The sequence below is a fragment of the Bidens hawaiensis genome, unplaced genomic scaffold, assembly GCF_021521415.1.
Source record: "Bidens hawaiensis isolate Kalapana, Puna unplaced genomic scaffold, B.hawaiensis_p1.1 tig00023423_1, whole genome shotgun sequence".
NCBI lineage: Eukaryota > Viridiplantae > Streptophyta > Magnoliopsida > Asterales > Asteraceae > Bidens > Bidens hawaiensis.
Genome location: NW_027493679.1, coordinates 31,573 through 51,777, shown reverse-complemented (window position 1 = coordinate 51,777; position 20,205 = coordinate 31,573). Strand labels below are relative to the sequence as shown.

General features: G+C 35.1%; 1 protein-coding gene across 1 annotated transcript; it reads left to right on the top strand.

Moving 5' to 3' along the window:
- The first annotated feature begins 548 nt into the window (after nt 1–548).
- On the top strand, nt 549–3,143 carry LOC143567526 (uncharacterized). The gene is made up of 3 exons (XM_077053926.1): nt 549–1,028; nt 1,680–2,172; nt 2,470–3,143. The coding sequence occupies exons 1-3, from the start codon at nt 549–551 to the stop codon at nt 3,141–3,143; spliced, it is 1,647 nt and encodes a 548-aa protein (XP_076910041.1).
- The last annotated feature ends 17,062 nt before the right edge of the window (nt 3,144–20,205 follow it).

Genomic DNA, 20,205 nt, shown 5'->3' with positions numbered 1-20,205 from the left:
TAGGAGGAAATATTTCTGTTGTAATGAGGAAGGAAATTTGTTTTATTTATGTCCTAAAAGATTCTCTCAATAATGAAAATCTGTGATGAACAGAAAACCACATGTGAAAGTTTTATTTGTGAAATCTACATCTCCACCTATTAAGATTTTAAAAAGGGATGTTGATAAGGAACTTGTCAAAAAGATTTTTGAATTATGTGAGTCTTCAATAGTTAAGAAAATTGATGGTTTTCAAAGAAAACAAAACTGGGTGGTTAAGGGTAAAATCAAAGATAAACCAGTTATTTTAACCATTGAGAAGGAAGTAGAGTCTTCTAAAATTGATAAAGATAAATGAGTTGAGTCTTTAAAATCTGAGCCTTCAAATTCTAATTCGTTTAAATCATGCTCATCGGTTGAATCTTTAAATGATTATGAGGATGATAGTTTTGATTATTGTTTCTATGAGAAATTGAAACAACCCAAGACCAAGAAGGCTTGGGTTTCCTTGTTTTACTAAGTGCATACATTTGTAGGGGTTTTCAAGATCTAATGACTCACGTTGGATTATGGATAGTGGAGCCTCTCGACTTATGACTGGAACTCTTCATTTGCTAAAGAATGTTAAATATATTCGAGGAGGATATGTGGGGTTTGTGGGAAATCATGGAGGACCGATTGTTGGTGAGGGTACTTTATCGAACGGGAAGGTGATGCTTGAGAATGTGAATTACATCACTGAGTTGGAGAATAATTTGTTGAGTATCTCCCAAATTTGTGACAAAGGCTTTTCAACTCACTTTACAAGTCAAGATTGTCAGATTATGAAGTCTGGGTTCAATATTCCAGAATACTGGATATTGGTGAAAGCACCAAGGGAGAATGATCTTTATGTTCTTAATATGAGTGTTTCATCATCGACTCAAGGCACTATTCAGTGCTTTGTCACCAAGGCATCAGAAAATGGGTTTGTGTTATGGCATCGCCGAATGGGACACATCAATGTTTGCAAGATGAACTATCTTGTTTCTAATGAACTAGTTGAAGAGGTAAACATAAAGGCTTTTAATTTGAGTACTGATTGCTTGAGTTGTAAGAAGGGTAAACAAAAGAAGAAGTCTCTCAACTCAATCAACTTACCTTTCGAGAGGATATACATGAATTTGTTTGGTCCCGTGAATGTCAAAGTATCACCGGGGAACTTTATTGTTTGGTGGTCACTGATGATTACTCATGCTTCTTGTGGGTGATGTTTCTTGAGTCAAAATATGAGACCTTCGACAACTTGATGATCTTATTCAAGAGGCTCGAGATCTTATATAACCTGCCCATCCGAAGGATCAGAAGTGACAATGGTACCGAGTTCAGGAACAACCGAATGCATCAATACTGTAACGAGCGTGGTATTCTTCATGAATTCAGTGCTCCCTATACACCACAACAGAATGGAGTTGTTGAATGAAAGAATATGACCTTGATTGAAACAGTTGGGCTATGTTGGCTGATTCAAAACTACCTGTAAGCTTTTGGTCAGAAGGAGTTGCCTCGGTTTGTTACACTCTTAACTGCGTTCTAATGGTAAATAAGTTTGGCAAAACTTGTTTCGAGCTACTTAATCGATGAAAGCCGAACTTGAGGTGGCTTGGCCATTTGGTTCATAATGTACTATTCTTGATCCTGATGGTATATTTGGTGCTAAGTCTGTGGAAGGATTCTTTGTTGGTTATGCTAGTCCTTTACGACGTGTATTTTTACCTAGCATTAACCAGATTATGCAAGTACAACATGTTGACTGTCAACGGTATGCTACTCCTGTTCAACGAAAGGGAGATTCATGGATGTTTGACTATGACAGCTTGTGGAGTTGTTTTTCATTTCCTGAAGAGGAAATCACTGATGAAACGGCCACACTGTTATTCCAACAACATTTGGGTGAAGGGTTTCATGAAGAAAATAATACACAAGATGTTCCTATCTTTAATGATGACCCGTCACCTGCTGTTGATGAACCTTTTAATGATACGCCAGCTACACCATCCTTTGACGATAATGGTGAAGATCATGATGATGTGATTGAGTCCTTGGTTCAACCAACACCTAATTTTGATGTTGTTATCTCCGATGAAGCGGTTAGTGAAGAGAATGTCACGAATCTTCGAAATGATGTGGTGGTTCCTGATGAAGTTATTCCTCGTACTTTATCATATTAACCGGAAGAGAATATTATTGGAGATCTTAATACTGGAGTACGAACTCGAAGTCAACTCAACCAAAGTCTCAGTTGTTATTATACTCAAGTTGCTCCTCTTCAAAACCGGTTCTCGTTCAAATGTTTTATTTCACAAATTGAACCGAAGACATATAAACAAGCATTGTTAGAAGAAAGGCGGGTCAATGCGATGCAAGAAAAATTGTTACAATTTGAAAAGCTTGGTGTGTGGAAACTTATTGATCCACCTGATATGCATTAATACCAAGTGGGTTTTCAAGTGCAAAGGGACGAAAACGGAATTATTGTCAGAAACAAGGCTCGATTAGTGGTTCTTGGTTTTAATCAAAGGAAAGGAATCGATTACAATGAAGTTTATGCTCCCGTTGCTAGACTTGAATCTATCGGGATTTTCTTAGCTTTTGCATCTTGGAAAGGATTCAAGGTGTACAAGTTAGATGTGAAGTCTGCTTTTCTTAACGGAAAATTGGGTGAAGAAGTCTATGTGGGACAACTACAGGGGTTTGTCGATCCTATTCACAAATATAAGGTGTACCTGCTCGACAAAGCTTTTTACGGATTACATCAAGCACCGAGAGCTTGGTATGAAACATTGCCTCAACACCTGTTGGACAATAGCTTTGTTCGTGGCACCGTTGATTGTACACTTTTCACAAAGGAAGTAGATGGTCATTTGCTGATACTCCAGGTCTACGTTGACGATATCATTTTTGGGTCGATAAAAAATGTTCTGTGCAAAGAATTTGAGGAAGTTATGAAGTCGAATTTTGAAATGAGCGCTATGGGAGAATTGAAGTTTTTCTTAGGTTTGCAAGTCGAACAGATGTCTGATGGTATCTTTATTCACCAGACAAAGTATGTCAAAGATATCCTTGAAAAGTTCAATATGGCTGACTCAACACCGATCAGCACTCCTATCCCGCTAAATTATTGAATTAGTCCTGATCCCACCAGGGAAAAGATTGCCGAAACACTCTACCATTCTATGATCGGTTCCCTCATGTACCTCACTACTTCAAGGCCAGACATCATGTATTCAACTTGTTTGTGCGCCCGATATCAATCTAATCCAAGAGTCTCTCACCTGACGTTGGTGAAGCGGGTACTTCGATATCAAAAGGGTTGTCCAGGGGTCGGTCTTTGGTATCCACGAGACGATGTATTTGAGCTGAGAGCGTATTCTGTTTCTGACTATGGAAGCTGCAAGCTTAACGCTAAATCTACCACCACCGGCTGTCAATTCTTTGGTAACAGGTTGGAGACATGGCAGTGTAAGAAGCAAAAGATTGTATCGCTATCTACCACAACTGTATCGCTATCTACCTGTGAAGCTGAGTACGTGGCTGCATCTAGTTGCTGTTCTCAGGTTTTATGTATACAACAACAGATGCGTGACTATGGTTTGAAATTTCTTACTACTCCTATTTTTGTAGATAACACTACTTCTAATCCATAACTAAGAACCCGGTAAGTCACTGCAAAACTAAACATATTGACCTACGGTATCACTTCATTCGTGATTGCAACGAGATGAAGTCGATCACCGTAGACAAAATTCACACCGACGAACAAAAAGCTGATCCTTTTACTAAAGCTTTCGATAAAAATAGATTTTTGTATTGTTGTGGCTTAACGGTATTAAGAATATGAGAGGTGGGAAAGTGAGTGATCCCGAGGTTATGGATTCCGACCTTTGAAGCCAAAAATATTGGAAAAATGTGATAAACATCCAAAAACAAATGTGTAAAACATAAAAACAATAGAAAATGCTCCTCAAAATGAGTTTGAATCATAAAATGAAAATGATAGTACATCGATCGTCTTGTTCCAAGTACCAGTAAATTGAAGTATAAAAGTTTATTGCTTAAAGTTAGGTGTATGGGTAGGCTTTTGAATAAACAAGTAAGGGAATAAGTGATATAAACATAAATTGCCATGTTGAAAGATGGGTTAGAATTCTAGCAAAAGTCTTTTGAAGACATAAATGTAATAGACTGTCATACTCAAGTCTTATGTCTTTGTAGATAAAAAAAAAATAAAGAATTAATAAAAATGTTTTAAGCATCTAGTACATAATCTACATTTCAACGGTGTATGGTTTTATGGCCTTAAATCCTGTATTGATGAGATGCACTAGGTTTCTTGAGCTATTGAGGTCTTTATGCGGTTTACATATGGGTATTCATTTTGGTGAATATTTAAAAATCGTTCTCAAAGAGCGAACCCTGAAAAGTCATTAAACTTTGATCATTTTGTACTTTGTACAACTTTCACTGCTATCATCATCAAAATACGTTGTTAGTCATACATTGTCTCCTTGCTCGCGTCTTATTACCATTAAGAAATAGACCACAAGGGACACAATGTCTTCAAGCCGGTAGATAAAATCATGCATACTCATCCTTGGTAGAGGAAACTTAGTGTACTGCTTGATAACGGGGGTATGCCTTGTCGAAAATTATTGCTATGATTGCCAAATTAGTAGTTTTAAATTTTTTGATCTGCTAGTTTCAAGGTTTAAGTTAAGTTGGGGTGACATGGTAAAAATCAAAATAAGCCTGAATTGAGATTAGAATCTGATCATGTTCTGATATTATGTGCTTAATCGAACCTTAATCATATCATTGATGTCTCTGAATCTTTTGTAATAAAAGTTTAAGTGGACAATCACGTGGCGACACGTGGCAACACGTGGCAGCAGTGTTGCCACGTGGTGACACGTGGCAGCAGATGATGCCACCGTGTGCCACGTGGCACACGTGTCAAAACTTGTCAGACTCCCCATCACGTATCGCGATGGGTCTCTCTGATGATCCATCGCATAGCGCGATGGGTCAAAAAATCAGAATTTTCTTTTTAACCCTGGAGTTTGGAATTTGGCAGAATTGATCCCTAGACTTTAAAAACTTGTCATTTTTGGCTCCAAATTTTCGTAATGTTACAAGCACTTATACGTTGATCAATTCAAACAATGTTTAAACTTGAAAATTTTCACACTTACGATCCCAATCAAGTCCAAATTAAAGGCCTTGATGAGTCCCCTTAAAATTTTGATTTCAAACAACAATTTTCACATTTTCAAACTTAAACAAGTCCAAATTAATGACCCTCATAAATTCGCTTGAACTTTTAAATCCCAATTTTGAATAACAAACACTCGATTAAGATTCTTTGATATCCAAACCCGATTCACCATTCACCCAAATCGAAAATAATACAGAAATGTAAAATCTTTTTAGTTTAAGAACGAAAAGTTGTAAACTAAAATTTTCAAAATTAAACTAAGAACATAAAGAAACATAATTTTGTGAGTTAAGCAAGGAATCATATTGATCAATCCGTTCTTCCATCATGGTTTTCAGTTTTATTATGTTTGATGTTAAGTCGGTTATGGATATTGGCAGGTCTACGTGGTGATTCAACAGGCCTATATCGCGATACGCAATAGGCCAGTTCAGGGACCCATCGCGTACCGCGATGGGATCCCCGAATTTGCCTATAAATAGCATCATTCGGGTTTGATATTTTCACAACCCAAAATCAGCTTTACTTTCTCTCTTTAACATCTCTCTACAATACCACAATCGTATACTCAACCTACCTCGATATGCGTGCCATAATTTCTCGATAAACGTGTTCCAATCCTTGATTTTCGTGTCGACGTTTCCTCAAATTTTGTGCCACCCTCCACCCACATACCAAGAAGGCGTTGTTATTATGGCAATGAGTCTTGTAAAGCGTGTCATCGAGTGTTAAAGATTGGTGTTGTCGTTGGCATACCAAAAGTTGATCGAGAAGTGAAGCGGCGTCGGAGTGCTGCTTGAGTTCCTAAGGGTTTCCAATATGCCACAAAGGTTAGGCGTAACGACAAATCAATATAATATAATATTATATTCAAGGTTTAAGCCTTAAGTCGAGGTTATACTCGATACCTCGATAAAAGAGAAATAAACATAACAAAGAAAAGAATAAAGAGATTAAATTGGAAATATATATATATGTGTGTAAGTATATATATATATGTATAATCTTTGTTATGAAAATATTATTTAATCAATAATGTGTATTCTTAAATAATAAAATAAAAAGAATATGTTTCTTAGAGAAGGAGAAACGTCGGGTTTTTATATAAACTAAAGGTTTATAATTACTTTTAAACTAAAGGTTTTCAAGTAAAAGAAAATGAACTAAAGGTTCATCGAGGTTGAGTTATAAAATCAGACTAAAGGTCTTAAGCCGGATTGTATATCCGACTAACAAATGTTTATACTCGTACTATAGGTGAGAGATAAATAAGGGAAAGACCCTCAGACGGTGAGTGAAGCCAATCCCAAAGCGATAAGGTGAATATGCCCCCAAACTTTTAAAAACTTTTTATCAAATGATTCAAACATGTTATGTGAAAATTGGTTACAAGGAACTATGTGTTCTTAAAACCGTTATAAATAAAAGTACAAACCTAGCCCTCAGGCTATGGTATACGTGTGTCTGGATCCTTACATTGGTGGTACTACGCGATGGTCACACCGCACCACCCTTGGTCGTAGGACGCTCTCCTGCAGGGAGTACAACCTTATGTGTATATTTACGGGTACTTAACTAAGTCGAACGTTGCGGTGTTTGCTGAGGTGACCTAGAGTAGAGACTCGAGTTTATAAATGTGTTGTTTTAACTTTGTTATTCTAAGCCATGTTGGGCCGAGGAAGGCGTAGTCTCGAGGGGTAATAAAGTAAAAGAAATTACTTTTGTGTCAGCGTGTTTACCAGCATCGATTGCTGACGTATTTTATTTACATCTTTGCAGGTGAACAAAGTTAGAGCTTGGAATGACGAAGTACTATGATATCCGATGGCTCGGATTTATTTTGTAAACTCAAAATGGTGGTTTGTAAATAAAACATGTAATGCTTTTGTTATAACTTAAACGGGTATTTTATAATCCCGTCTTTTTGAATATATATAAATATTACATTTTGATCCTTGAAGTTTATAAGTCTTCCGCTAAATTAATGCAACTCTTATTTATTTACAATTATGGTACCAACTGTCGGTCGCACTCCTAGGCCCAAGATGGGGGTGTGAAAGTGCTTTACTTATATGGCGTATAAGTTTATATAACTTATACGATGTATAAGTCAAAAACTTATAAGGTCTAGCAGTATTACATATACGGAGTTCTTCTGTTTTTAATATAATATCTTTTAGAAAGATCTAGTGGGTCTACTGTTGACGCGAGGTTTGAGATTTTCCGACAAACAGGTAGGTTGTGTATTAATACTCAGATATGGGGTTATATTTGCTGCAACTCAGAGTCTATATCTTCTACACATTAATTAATCTTTAAACATCATATTTACTACAACTCGGTTTTTCTATTTCAAGTTAACATTTTCACTAAACTGTGTATACTACAAGTGAGGTATGTATATCCGATGCTTTAATCATATATTGCATTGCATGTGTGATTGAATTATTGAAATGGGTCTTTCGGAAGTTGGAATTTGGGGTGTTAAATCTGAAATCTTTGTTTGAAAAATTGAAGTATTGTGGTTCTTGTTGATGATATTTTGATCATATATTCAACAGTTTGTGAAATAGTCAAAATAAGGGGAAATTTTCTTTAACTGTAAAGGTAAAATTCAGTTGCTTATTGTGTTTGTGTGGAACTGCAGATGGCTATTAATGATTCAAATGATGATGATTCAGATAATGATGAAGATGTGTTTATGCAAGGGTTTGCAAGGAATGTAAAAAAATGGTTACAGGAATTCATTCCAGGTCTAATATCCTCAAGATGGTGGATTATTTTTCATAATATCATATGATCGAGTTATGTATAGATGATCGGAATCTATGGTGGTTTTTCTTCAAAATTTTATCCACCATCACTATTATAGATTTGGCCAAGGTCTACAGAATGAATCTTCGGGTGCCTATGGTGCTGACAAGCAGCCGTGGGTAATTTGATAGATCCAAATTTTGAAGTTTATATGACATAGGTCTATTATATCTACAAGTTGTAAAAATTGGGATTAAAGTTTTGGATTAACAGAATGGAGATTTCAAGATCTAGCATTATCCAAGGGGGAGTCTGTTAGTGTATTATTGTTTAATGCTAAGTCTTGTGGGCTTAATATGTCATAATTGTATTGTATTAGGGCTAAATTGTCAATATTAGAATATGTTAAGGTACCGTATAAGTAAGGCCAGCGTATAAGACTTATACGCGGAGTATAATTCTTATATAAGACATATAAGCGGCGTATAAGTCTTATACGCCAAGGGACTTGTACGTTACCATAGGTTCTTGTATAAATAGTCTTTAACTTGTCATATTTGGAATAGGTTTTGGATAATCAGATGAGAGAGAACATCTTTTGTACTTTGAGTGTTATATCAATATAATGTTGTTTATGAGTGAATGTGTTATCAATTCCTTTATTATATGATTCCGCAATATGATTTAGTATAGTAAACACAATATTATCGTTCCGTATCGTATCGTCATACACGTATATGATGATGTATATGATCCCGAACAAGGTCTTTCGGGCTTATACACTACACATGCATATACAGCGTATATACTTATACGCAACACATACATATACCGCGTATATACTTATACGCCGTAATGTTCAGTTCAGCTTCCTTTTTCGCGTTTTTGGGGGTTTTCCTTCGATTCCAGCGCCGTCAGCTGCCGTTAACCACCATGGTAGGCCAGAGTTTGATAGTTTATGACTCGTGTAGCTTTGGGGTGTCCAGATCTGAGCTTAGGTGGCCCTTAAGCTCGTTTTTGGTTGATTAAACACCCGAATATATCTAGATCTAGATTCAAAAGGCTCATTCGGCATCCTGGGGCTACGGTGTCGGGTTCTAAATTGTTGGGTCAACTGAGATAAATGATTTCTTACCTTCGGTTGATCTTGGATCGTTGAATAGAATAGTGTAGAGAGTGTTTGGCTTAAGTGTGTGTTTTTTTGGTGTAGGCTAGGGTGTAGAAATGATGGAGATGGAAAGGATTTAGGGTTAAAGGGTTTTATACTCCCTAAGCCCATGGACCTTAGGTCCATCTTCATCTTAAGTCCATAATTAATTCCATTTATTTTAGCCCACCATTCTTATCCTTATTATTATTATTATTATTATTATTATTATTATTATTATTATTATTATTATTATTATTATTATTATTATTATTCTACTAACTCAAATTACTCTTCCGACACAATTAATATTTAATTTTATTCAAGAAAAATTTGGGATGTTACAGGTATACCCTCCTTAAAAGAGGTTTCGTCCCCAAAACCTAACTATTTCTTAAACAGGTCAGGGTAAAACTTGCGCATCTCTTCTTCCACTTCCCAAGTGGCATCTGATCCCTTTAGGTGTTTCCATATCACTTTAACTTATGGAATAAGTTTATGACAGAGTTGCTTTTCATTACGGTCTACTATCTCAATAGGTTGCTCGATATAGTTTAACTACTCACCAATCTCAATATCTATTAAGGGCACGTGGGAGGTGCCATCGGATAGACATTTGCTCAAGTGAGAGACGTGAAAGGTAGAGTCAATCCCTTCTAACTCTTCAGGCAAATCCAACTTATAAGCCACGTGGGTTGTTTTATATTGTTTGTTTTAATATTTATTTATTTTTTGAATTTATATTTTTTTTATTGTATAAAAGTTAATAATATACTTATGGTTTGATGATAAATTGTTTCACAAATAAATGAGATGTTATAACCCGGTTTAAAAGCTATATGGTTTTGATGAGACCCAAGACTTGTTTATTTTTTTATTATAAAATTGGTTTTTTTATTATAAATAATATTTATGAAAGTTAATAATATACTTATGGTTTGATGAGACCCAAGACCCATTTTCTTTTTACTATAAAATTGGTTTTTTAATTTAAATAATATATATATCCTTTTTAAAATAAATAAGATATTAATTTTTAGTATATCCTATTTTATAGGATTTTTACATCAATAATTTGGTGAGAATAATTTTTTATTTAATGAGATGTTATAACCCGTTTAAGGAATATCTGGGTTTGATAAGACACATACCTATGAATTCGGGTCAAATGCATAAGAAGTCCACATTTAAAAATCAAGCAAATCTAGTGACTCCAAAAAAAAAGGGAAGCGACCACATCGTGACACGTAGGATTTTTATGTCTTCATTTATATATATATATATATATATATTCAAAGAGAACTCTTCTGAAAAAGAGTTCAGAGAAATTAGAAAGAAATATTTTAGTTATAACTTTTTTTTAAAATATGTTAATTTTTTTTCTTTCATGTGATATTAAAAAAAATAGATAATAATGAACGTGATATAGCGTGTATATGTAACATTATTGTAGTACACATATGCAATAGTGTGTTGCATTATATATATATATGAAATACAACACTATTCAATATCTGCATTACAACACTATTAAATATATGCAATACAATACTGTTGCATATACCTAATACAACACTATTACATATATATAATACAACAATATTGCATATATGTAATATATATCATAACGAGATCGGACTATTTATTTATTTTTTGGTGAAAAATAACATGTAAAAAACACATTTTGCATAATGTATAGTTCCCTAGTTCCCCAATTAAGGAACTCTTAACAACCGACTTTTTATATTAATTTTTTGTATACTAGTATTATTTGAGTGTATTTTTATCACTTTTATATCTATATTTATGATTACAATTATGAAAATTATTTTTTACACATATCTATGTTTTTTTACACATGTAAATTTGTTATAACGTAAATTTTAAACATGTGCAAACTTGTGATTTATATATGTAATCAAAAATTTATTTTAAAAATAAGATAAACTACTCCCAGATAATGTTAATATATAATAAAAGTGTTTGGTTGTTAATAGTTATTAAAGTTCTTAACTTTTTTAAAGTTTTTAAATGTGTGTGTGTGTGTGTGTGTGTGTGTGTGTGTGTATATATATATAGCTAGATTCATAAAGACACTCCAAAAAGTGGGTAAGTGAGGAACACCCTTCCCAACCATTGATCACCTACATACATCATTTTTGCAAGGGACAAAAAGAACCTCCAAAAAAATAATTTTTTAAAAAAACGAAAAAAATAAATAAAGAAAAAAAACTAAATATTTATCTAGCATCGCCGTTCAAAAAAAAATTTCTCTTTTTAGCATTTGGTCTTAGGCTTTATCTGACTTCAGTTTAACTAGGGTGGGGTGGGGGTGGTGTGGGTTTTTTTTAGCTAGGGGTAGGGGTTGGTTTTTTAGTTTGATAAAGTCATGTGAGATGTAGAGGATTAAAGAACACAAAGGGTATACCATAAGATTAAGATTAGATGGATGATGTAAGATTGAGTTTCCTAGTTCCCGACTTTTTTAAATTTGCCAGTGAACTCACCCTTATATATATAAATATAAAATATTTTATTCCCCCGTATTACGGGGGTTGTTATACATTTTTCGTTTTTAATATTTATATATATTTTTGGATTTTAATTTATTTATTGTAAAACAGTTAATAATATATACTTAAAGTTTGATGATAAAAGAGTTTCACAAATAAATGATATGTTATAACCCGTTTAAAATCTATCTGAGTTTGGTGACCATTGACCCACTTATTTTCTTTTATTATAAAATTATTTTTTAATTATAAATAATATTTTCTTAAAAAAAGGCGGATATTAAGTTTTAGTATATCCCTATTTTTTTAGGATTTTCATGTAAATTATTTTTGTAAGATTAATCTTTGATTTAATGAGATGTTATAACCCGTTTAAGAGATATCTGGGTTTGCTGAGACCTGTACCTGCGAATTCGGGTCAAATGCATGAGAAGCCTCCATTTACAAATAAAGCAATATGGTGGATTGAGAGAATTTAGGAAGTAACCATAAAGCTTTTAAAAGTTTTGTTTATATATATATTGAATTAAAGGCCGAAAGTGTTGGGCCATAGATTATTTTTTCATGAAATGGGCTGACATGGGTAGTTATAGCAAAATATAGATTAGGGTTACGTGGAGTTTTCTTTAAAATAGGATTGAAACTCCAATCACATAATCGCCGCTCATCACTTCTCTAAAATATCTAGATCTCACTCCCAAAGACGAAAACTCTTATTCAGTGGTCAATGTAAGCGTTTTACTTATTTGCATCAAAATCATAGATTGTTTTCAAAAGTACGGATCAAGATTTTATGGATTTTGTATTTCTATGAACATATATTCATTGATTTTGTTGATGTATTTCTATCGAGGTTTTAAAGAGTGAGATAAATCGATATTCGATGTATTTTCTTGAATATTATGAGAATTTTGTTTTACTACATGCATCTTGTAATATAGATCAGACACATATGAAGAATGACTAATTTGTAGTTAAAATAGCTTTTTTGGTTCTATATTTGGTATGCTTAAAGTATTGTAGATTTAACATTTTCTAATTGCTTTGTCGATTATAAATGTCAGGGTTGATGCTACCCATCTTACGTTACTAGCAGATTTGGCTAATCAATTAGGAAGATAATATAACATGATGACTGTTCATAGTATCTCGGTGGTTATCAAGGTATATTCTTAAATAACTTAATCTACTTTAGAAAATGGTAATTGCAAAGAATGGGGGATGAACTAGTTTTCAAATTGCTAAACAAAATTTATTGTTTTCTAATGGGTTGTTAAAATTAAAATTATAATTATAATTATAATAAAAAATAAAATTATACTATAAGATAAATATCAAACGCCGATGCCACAGATTTTTGTAGAGACTTGTATTTGATATTTATAATATTTATTTGGTGCCTTAATTTGTTATCCATGTGTAGTGGGATGGCTTATATTTTTATGTTAACTCTTCAACACACTTCCTAACTTCCTGCGCAAGTTCGAACCTTTTTGGTTGACTACCAATATGTGAGAATTTTTTTGTGGGACATGATGATGTCACTTGGTTCTCCCATGTGAGCGACCTGATTTTCCACTTGTATCAACTTATGATTCTAACTTCTGAAACATAATTCTAGAATATCAGTATATGACATTTAAATTCAGTTCTGAAACATAATTTAGATTCAAATTCGAATGGAGGTCGGTGTCACTGATCGCTTTTTTTTTTTTTTTTTTTTTTTTGCAAATTCAGGTTCTTTTATAGTTTTATATTTTTCATTGCCTATTTTAATTTGACGAATTTGTTATTAGGGTTTATTTCTGGTGAGATAACGACCTTTATTGATACCGACCAATTTAATCGACTTGCCTCCGTAACACCCGTGTTTTATCAACAACCGGGTTTTACCCATAAAATAAACATCATTTTTAATATGTTATTTATTTTTATATCATAAGCTACATGAGTGTTGCTATTGTTATGGGTGTACACTAACTTACTTTTGAGTTTAGTGTTGGTACCTTAACAAAGCTAACCGTCACCGATCAAATTCGTATCATTTAGATCATAAGTTGTACGTGTACCGACCCCGTTTTGAACATTTACAGATTTATCCGAATTATTTAGTGTTAGTGTTGTAACGAACATAACTGTTACTAACCGAGTTTGCATCGCCGTGTCACCGCAACGCGGTACGTTTTTACCTAGTTAAAATTAAAATTAAAATTTAGATCTGGATATTAAGAAATAAAAGGTATAATATCAAAAAATGAATTCAAAACAAAACCTTTGAAGGGGTAATTTCTGTTGGGTTCGTAGGCCTTGTTGGCCCGGTTTATTATATGAAGTCAAAAGAGGAGACGGGTGTGGGCGGTCGGGCCCAAGCCCGGCCCGGTTTAGATTTCTTGCATAATAATTTACTAACCCTAGTTCAGTCTCTATATAAACAACATTATGTACTTGTAATATTGGTCACTCAATAAAGATATACCTAGTTGCCACCCGTGGACGTAGGTCAGTTTAGACCGAACCACGTTAAATCCTCGTGTTCGTTTACTGCTTTCGTGTGTGTGTTCAGTTTCGTGTGTGCGTTTAATCCTAACAAGTGGTATCTAGAGCTTAGGTTCAGATCACACGAATAACACGTTGAACCAGCCGAGTCGCCGCCAAACCTCCCGCCGCCGCCACCCTACTGCGCTAGGGTTCCGCCGCCGCTACGGTTCTCCGATTGTCGTTAGGGTTTACGCCGCCGCTGTTTCGCCGCCACTAAACCCAGCCCGACGATCGCGACTAGGGTTCAGTCCACCGCCATACACCACCGTAAGCCGACGCTTGTTGTTTTTTGAGTAGCAGAAGATAGGGTTGATCTAGGGTTTCGTTTTTTGGCAGCCGCCAAATTAACCCAGCGGTCACCGGGTTCGTCTTGTTGGTCATCAGTTCGATTAGGGTTTGCCGGCAGTAGCGCCGCCACCCTATTACCGATTTGTTCGATCGTCATTCAAGAAGCATCAACCGCTAAAAGTCGTGTCGAGCAGTCTAGCCGACATAACTGAGTAACCAGCTGCCGTTACGGGTTTGTGGTCGAAGTATAAGTGTGGTAGCCGAGCAGTGAAGCCGGCCTGATTACCTGTTATCGCTGATCAGCCTAACCAAACCAAGAACGAGCGAATCAAGATCCTATTTTCGTTGAAGAACAGTTTCAAGTCAGAAGAAATTTAAAGAAACTTAGAACCAGTGCCAACCGCGTTTGTCAGGTTTATCGTTTCAGTTTAAAGTTTCGGTTTCTGATTTTCAGTTCGATATTCCGCTGCGTATAAATAGGTTGATTGTTTAACAGAGTTCAGTTGAACAGCCGTTAAGTTCAGGCTCGTGTTGCTGTGTCTGTCTCTGTTTTTATCCAGTTTTTCGTTTTAGTCATTGTTATGGCAGAAGACGGAAAGGTTTCGATACAGAAGTTTGACGGACAGAAGTTCGGTTGGTGGAAGATGCAGATTGAGGCACTACTTTGTCAGAAAGACTTGGATGTAGTGCTTGAGGATGAAAAACCAGAAAAGTTGTCAGAAGTAGATTGGAAGAAGTTAGACAAGAAAGCTAGGGCTTGTATTACATTGTCGTTGTCGGAAGATGTGGCGTTTAACGTCATGAAAGAAACCACAGCCCGTGGTATGATGGACGCACTATCCAACATGTATGAGAAGCCTTCGGCAGCGAATAAGGTCTATCTTATCCGAGAGCTAGTGACAACAAGAATGAAAGAGGGTGGGTCAGTTACAACTCATATCAATAATCTTAATTCGATCTTGTCCCGCTTAGTGTCAGTTGACATTAAGTTTGATGATGAAGTTCAAGGCCTCTTGTTATTATCTTCTTTGCCCGACAGTTGGTCGCAAACAGTGACTGCAGTTTGTAGTTCGTCTACAAATATTACTTTCGATGGGATTCGAGATCTGATTCTGGGAGAAGATTCAAGACGCAGAAGTTCAGGTGAATCATCAGGCAATATGCTAGTCACAGAAGGTAGAGACAGGAGAAAACAGCGAGGCAGTGGGAGCAGGAAGATGAGTCAGTCTAAGACTCGTAAGGATATTGAATGTTCGGGTTGTAAAAAGAAAGGACACTTCAGGAATCAGTGTCCGAATGGTAAGAAAGAGGTGAACGTTACAGAAGACGACACAGATGACGGGGTCAGTAGTGATGAGGCTTTGGTTTGTAGTGTTGAGAGTAGCGTTGATGCTTGGGTGATGGATTCTGGTGCATCGTTTCATGCCACTCACTGTAGTGAAACGATGAAGAATCTTAAATTTGGGGATTTTGGAAAGGTTCGACTAGCGAATGATGATATTTTAGAGGTTACGGGTATGGGAGACATTGATTTGATAACTTCAGCCGGTACTTCTTGGACTTTGAAAGACGTGAGGGTTATTCCAAGTTTGAAGAAATGTATGATATCAGTTGGGCAGTTGGATGACCAAGGGCACGATGTTAAGTTCGGGAATGGGCAGTGGAAAGTAGTCAAAGGGAATCTCGTGGTTGCTCGTGGCAAGAAAATGGGTTCGTTGTATATGGTCGATATGTCACCGAAAGGAGTGGATCCAGTTTTGGTGAAATACAAAGTCCGGTTCACAGAATCTCGTGGGCAAAAGAAGGTTCGTTTTGCAAGTAACAAACCCAGAGCCAAAGTGAAGATTCAGGATGAACGAGCTAGGAAGGTTAAATCAGTTGGGGGACATCGTGACAGTGGGAGCACATGTCGTGTTTCAGTTACAGTTCCAGGTCGACAGTGGATTAAGAAAACCAGTATTCCAGCTGTAAAAGTCTCTCCAATGAATTACTTGCTGAATATGGAGAGTGTTTGTTCTCAGGTTATCTCAGGATCCGGTAGTTCGTTACAGTGGGAGCCGGTAGGGACAGAGAACGGGTCAGGGGCAGTTTCAGCCATGACTGACGTGTTGGAGCTCCGGGGAGCTTCAACGAGCCTTCAGGTTAATTGATGAGAAGGCGGTGGCAACTAGAAGAAGTTTAATGTTCAGATTACAGAAGTACAATCAGGAGTGCAGACGAGAGTACTCAAGGCCTCCGAGTGGGAGATTGTTGGGTTCGTAGGCCTTGTTGGCCCGGTTTATTATATGAAGTCAAAAGAGGAGACGGGTGTGGGCGGTCGGGCCCAAGCCCGGCCCGGTTTAGATTTCTTGCATAATAATTTACTAACCCTAGTTCAGTCTCTATATAAACAACATTATGTACTTGTAATATTGGTCACTCAATAAAGATATACCTAGTTGCCACCCGTGGACGTAGGTCAGTTTAGACCGAACCACGTTAAATCCTCGTGTTCGTTTACTGCTTTCGTGTGTGTGTTCAGTTTCGTGTGTGCGTTTAATCCTAACAATTTCTTTGAAAAATAAGGACTTTAGGTACCGTTCATTCTTTTTTTTTCTTTAATACATCTTTTTTTGCCCACATTGTTCTTCCTGGTTGACATGGTGAGTTGTAACTGAAACAAAGTTTAACCAGAGCTTTGGATTGCATTATAATCAAAAAGGAGACAGCTAAAAATCCTCTATAGAAGCATTTAAAGTTTTATTTTAAAGCGGTTACTCATGACAAAGCTTCAAAAGAAAAGAGAAACCGCTTTAAACAATACATGCGTCACTCCATTCTGTTTTAGTCGGTGTAAATAAACTTCATTTAAAGCATTAAATATATATAGAGGAAAATTAATGTACAAATAAAAGTAATGTGCTAAACATGAGAATCAAGTAGGGTAATTATATATACAGGTAGAGTAATTATGTAATTAAATAATAGAGTAATTACATAGTTACTCTATGATGTAATTACATAATTATTCTACTTATATATATAATTACTTTATGATGTAATTACATAATTATTCTATTTATATATATAATTACTTTACTGATTAGTTTTTCCGCTTCTGATTTCATTTCAACATTTTATGTGTGCAGATATCCAAACAAAAACCAAAGGGTAACCACTATGAGTTCTTTCATAATTCAAGAGCAGTGTGGTGCTTCGTTTTCAGGTTTGTTTTAATTTGTTGCATTATGTTCGTTCAATTATATAGAATGCGTATTTTCAAACATCATGTATTGTGTATTGTGTACATTTTAGTTAAGGAATCTGGCATGGGCTACCTCAAAGCATGACGTGTATTTCAAGTCTGACTACTCGATAATGCACTGGTCATCATTATCATAAAGCTTAACAGAAATCCTTAATTTCTCTAGACACGTAGCACCTACTGAGGTACTTTCTTTTGATTTTCAAATCTTTTTGAGATTTTGTTGCACTGATATACTTGTTTTGGGCCCACAGAAACATGCTTGAAATTTATTGGAAGGATTTACACAAACTCATGTTAATACATCGGCGGTCAATGGTGGTTTTCAAGGAGAGCTTTCTTGTAAGGTAATTTGATCATACAAAACTTCCTTATTTTTCTCAAAAGTTCAAAATTTATTGTATTTTATATATGTGTTATTTAGTTACACAGAGATTGGATACACAAGGAGTTAGCTTTTGTACAAGAACAACTTTTAAAAGAAAGACAAGGAGCTTGGCTTGCTAGGCTTTAAGAGCTCGTTTACTTGGTTTTCGATCATAGGAGCCCTCTAAGTCTGTCACGCGAGCTCGTTTGCATATAATTTGTAACCACATATTATTAAATTAAAATAGAAAATCATTAACAGTCATAATATTAGAAGCAGAACAATTTTCCCTAATTGTAATTAGGTGTAAATATTTAAATAATTGATGAATGTCTAATTAAGTGAACTTTTACATTGACTATTTGGTTTCAATTGAAGCAAAACCTGTACTATAAATAATTTGTAATTATGATACTAATTTGAAATTGAAGATAATTTCAAATTTTACTAGAAAGTGCATTTTTACATAGTTCTTATAGAGCTTTCCGGTAATAACTGAACTTTCACAGCTTAACAATTCTAATAATGTGAAACCAAAGATCTGTAAAGATAATTACCCATGGGAGATTTTTCTTGTTGTGACACACCCACAACAAATTAGGGAAGTCTGCAATTAGAACTTGTATTACTAGAGGTTTTTTCAAAGAGATTATAAGAAAATTCAATAGCTTTTACAGGTCAAATGACCATTTTGTTCTTTCAATATGAATTATGATACACACACTAGTAGAAACCTGCGCGATGTGGCGTGAACAGTCTACAAAAAATTAGACATTTTTTATAGTTATAAATGATCTTTACATAATGGAATCAGTGTTTAGCTTATGGTATACTTAATAGAAAAGCACGCCAATCAAATAAAATTGCAAATAAAGCACACCAACAGCATACAGACAAACAAGTTTAATACTATGCATACACTAGATAATCATATGTCATTATTTCATTTCTACCACCCACCCACCCACCCACCCACAAGTACACTAAAACTTCTTTAATTTTTTGTTAAACTTTAAAAGTAAATAAAACCATTAAATTTGATTAAAATTAAATTTCATTAAAATTAAAAATATTAAACCAGAAAAATAAAATATGACAAATCAAAACCAAAAATATTAAAACACGAACATCTAAACTAGATGATCCTTCAGCCAATTATATTTTTCCGCAATTTCTCGTTTGCGGGTTATAGCAATTTTTCTTCACCTCATCCTCTAGATGATCGTGTGGCCGAGTATATTTAAAAGTTTCTGTCATACATCCCTTTGGCTACACTCTCGCGTTGTTCAGCAATTAACGCTCTTGAATCCTCTACTTGCTGTTTTTTAGCATCCACCAAATCTTGAAGCGTTGCTTTTTTTTTCTTAACGTGTACGTATCTAGTTTGTCACCCAATCAATTTGGTTTGACGAACCAAGGGACTTTTTACCTTTTTCTTCGGTTGCATAGGACCAATTTCATCGTTCAAATCTGCCATCGATGTGTTCGGTTTTTCACGGCGGACATGACTTTTTGTATTGCCGTAAAACTTTTTTTCATCCACCCGTCAAATCCCACTTGAAACCATAGATATTGTGTTTCCACACTACCAACAATTAACCGTTTTGACATACGAAACCGGTAACGGAAAACATTGTCATTGTATTTTGGTTCCTCCACAAAATAATCATTCATAAGAACTTCGTTACTGTTTTCATGATCACGTCGAACGATTTTATTAGAAATCTGCGATGAAGTTGTCGTGTCTTCCTCTTCAGGCTTGATGAGATCTTTAAAACCATATGCTACTATCATTTGAAAAAACATCGTTATCTGAATTGTTCGGCGGTATGAATATCCAGAGATCATCATTTGAAAAATTAGCCATTAGGTGTTTGAGTGAATAGAAATGGTGAATGTTGAGTGAATAAAAATGGTGAAATGTTTGAGTGAATAAAAATGGTGTTGAGTTAGTGTTTTTTATATGCAACAAATTGATATTAATGGGCGTTTTAATTTCTTCAAAGTCTCTAACGGTCATATAACCACAAGATAAACCTTTGTCATAAATTGTAATTTGGCAAACTACCCACATAGTTAGCGGTGGGTTTGCCATGTGGTAAACAATCTACGAACATTACC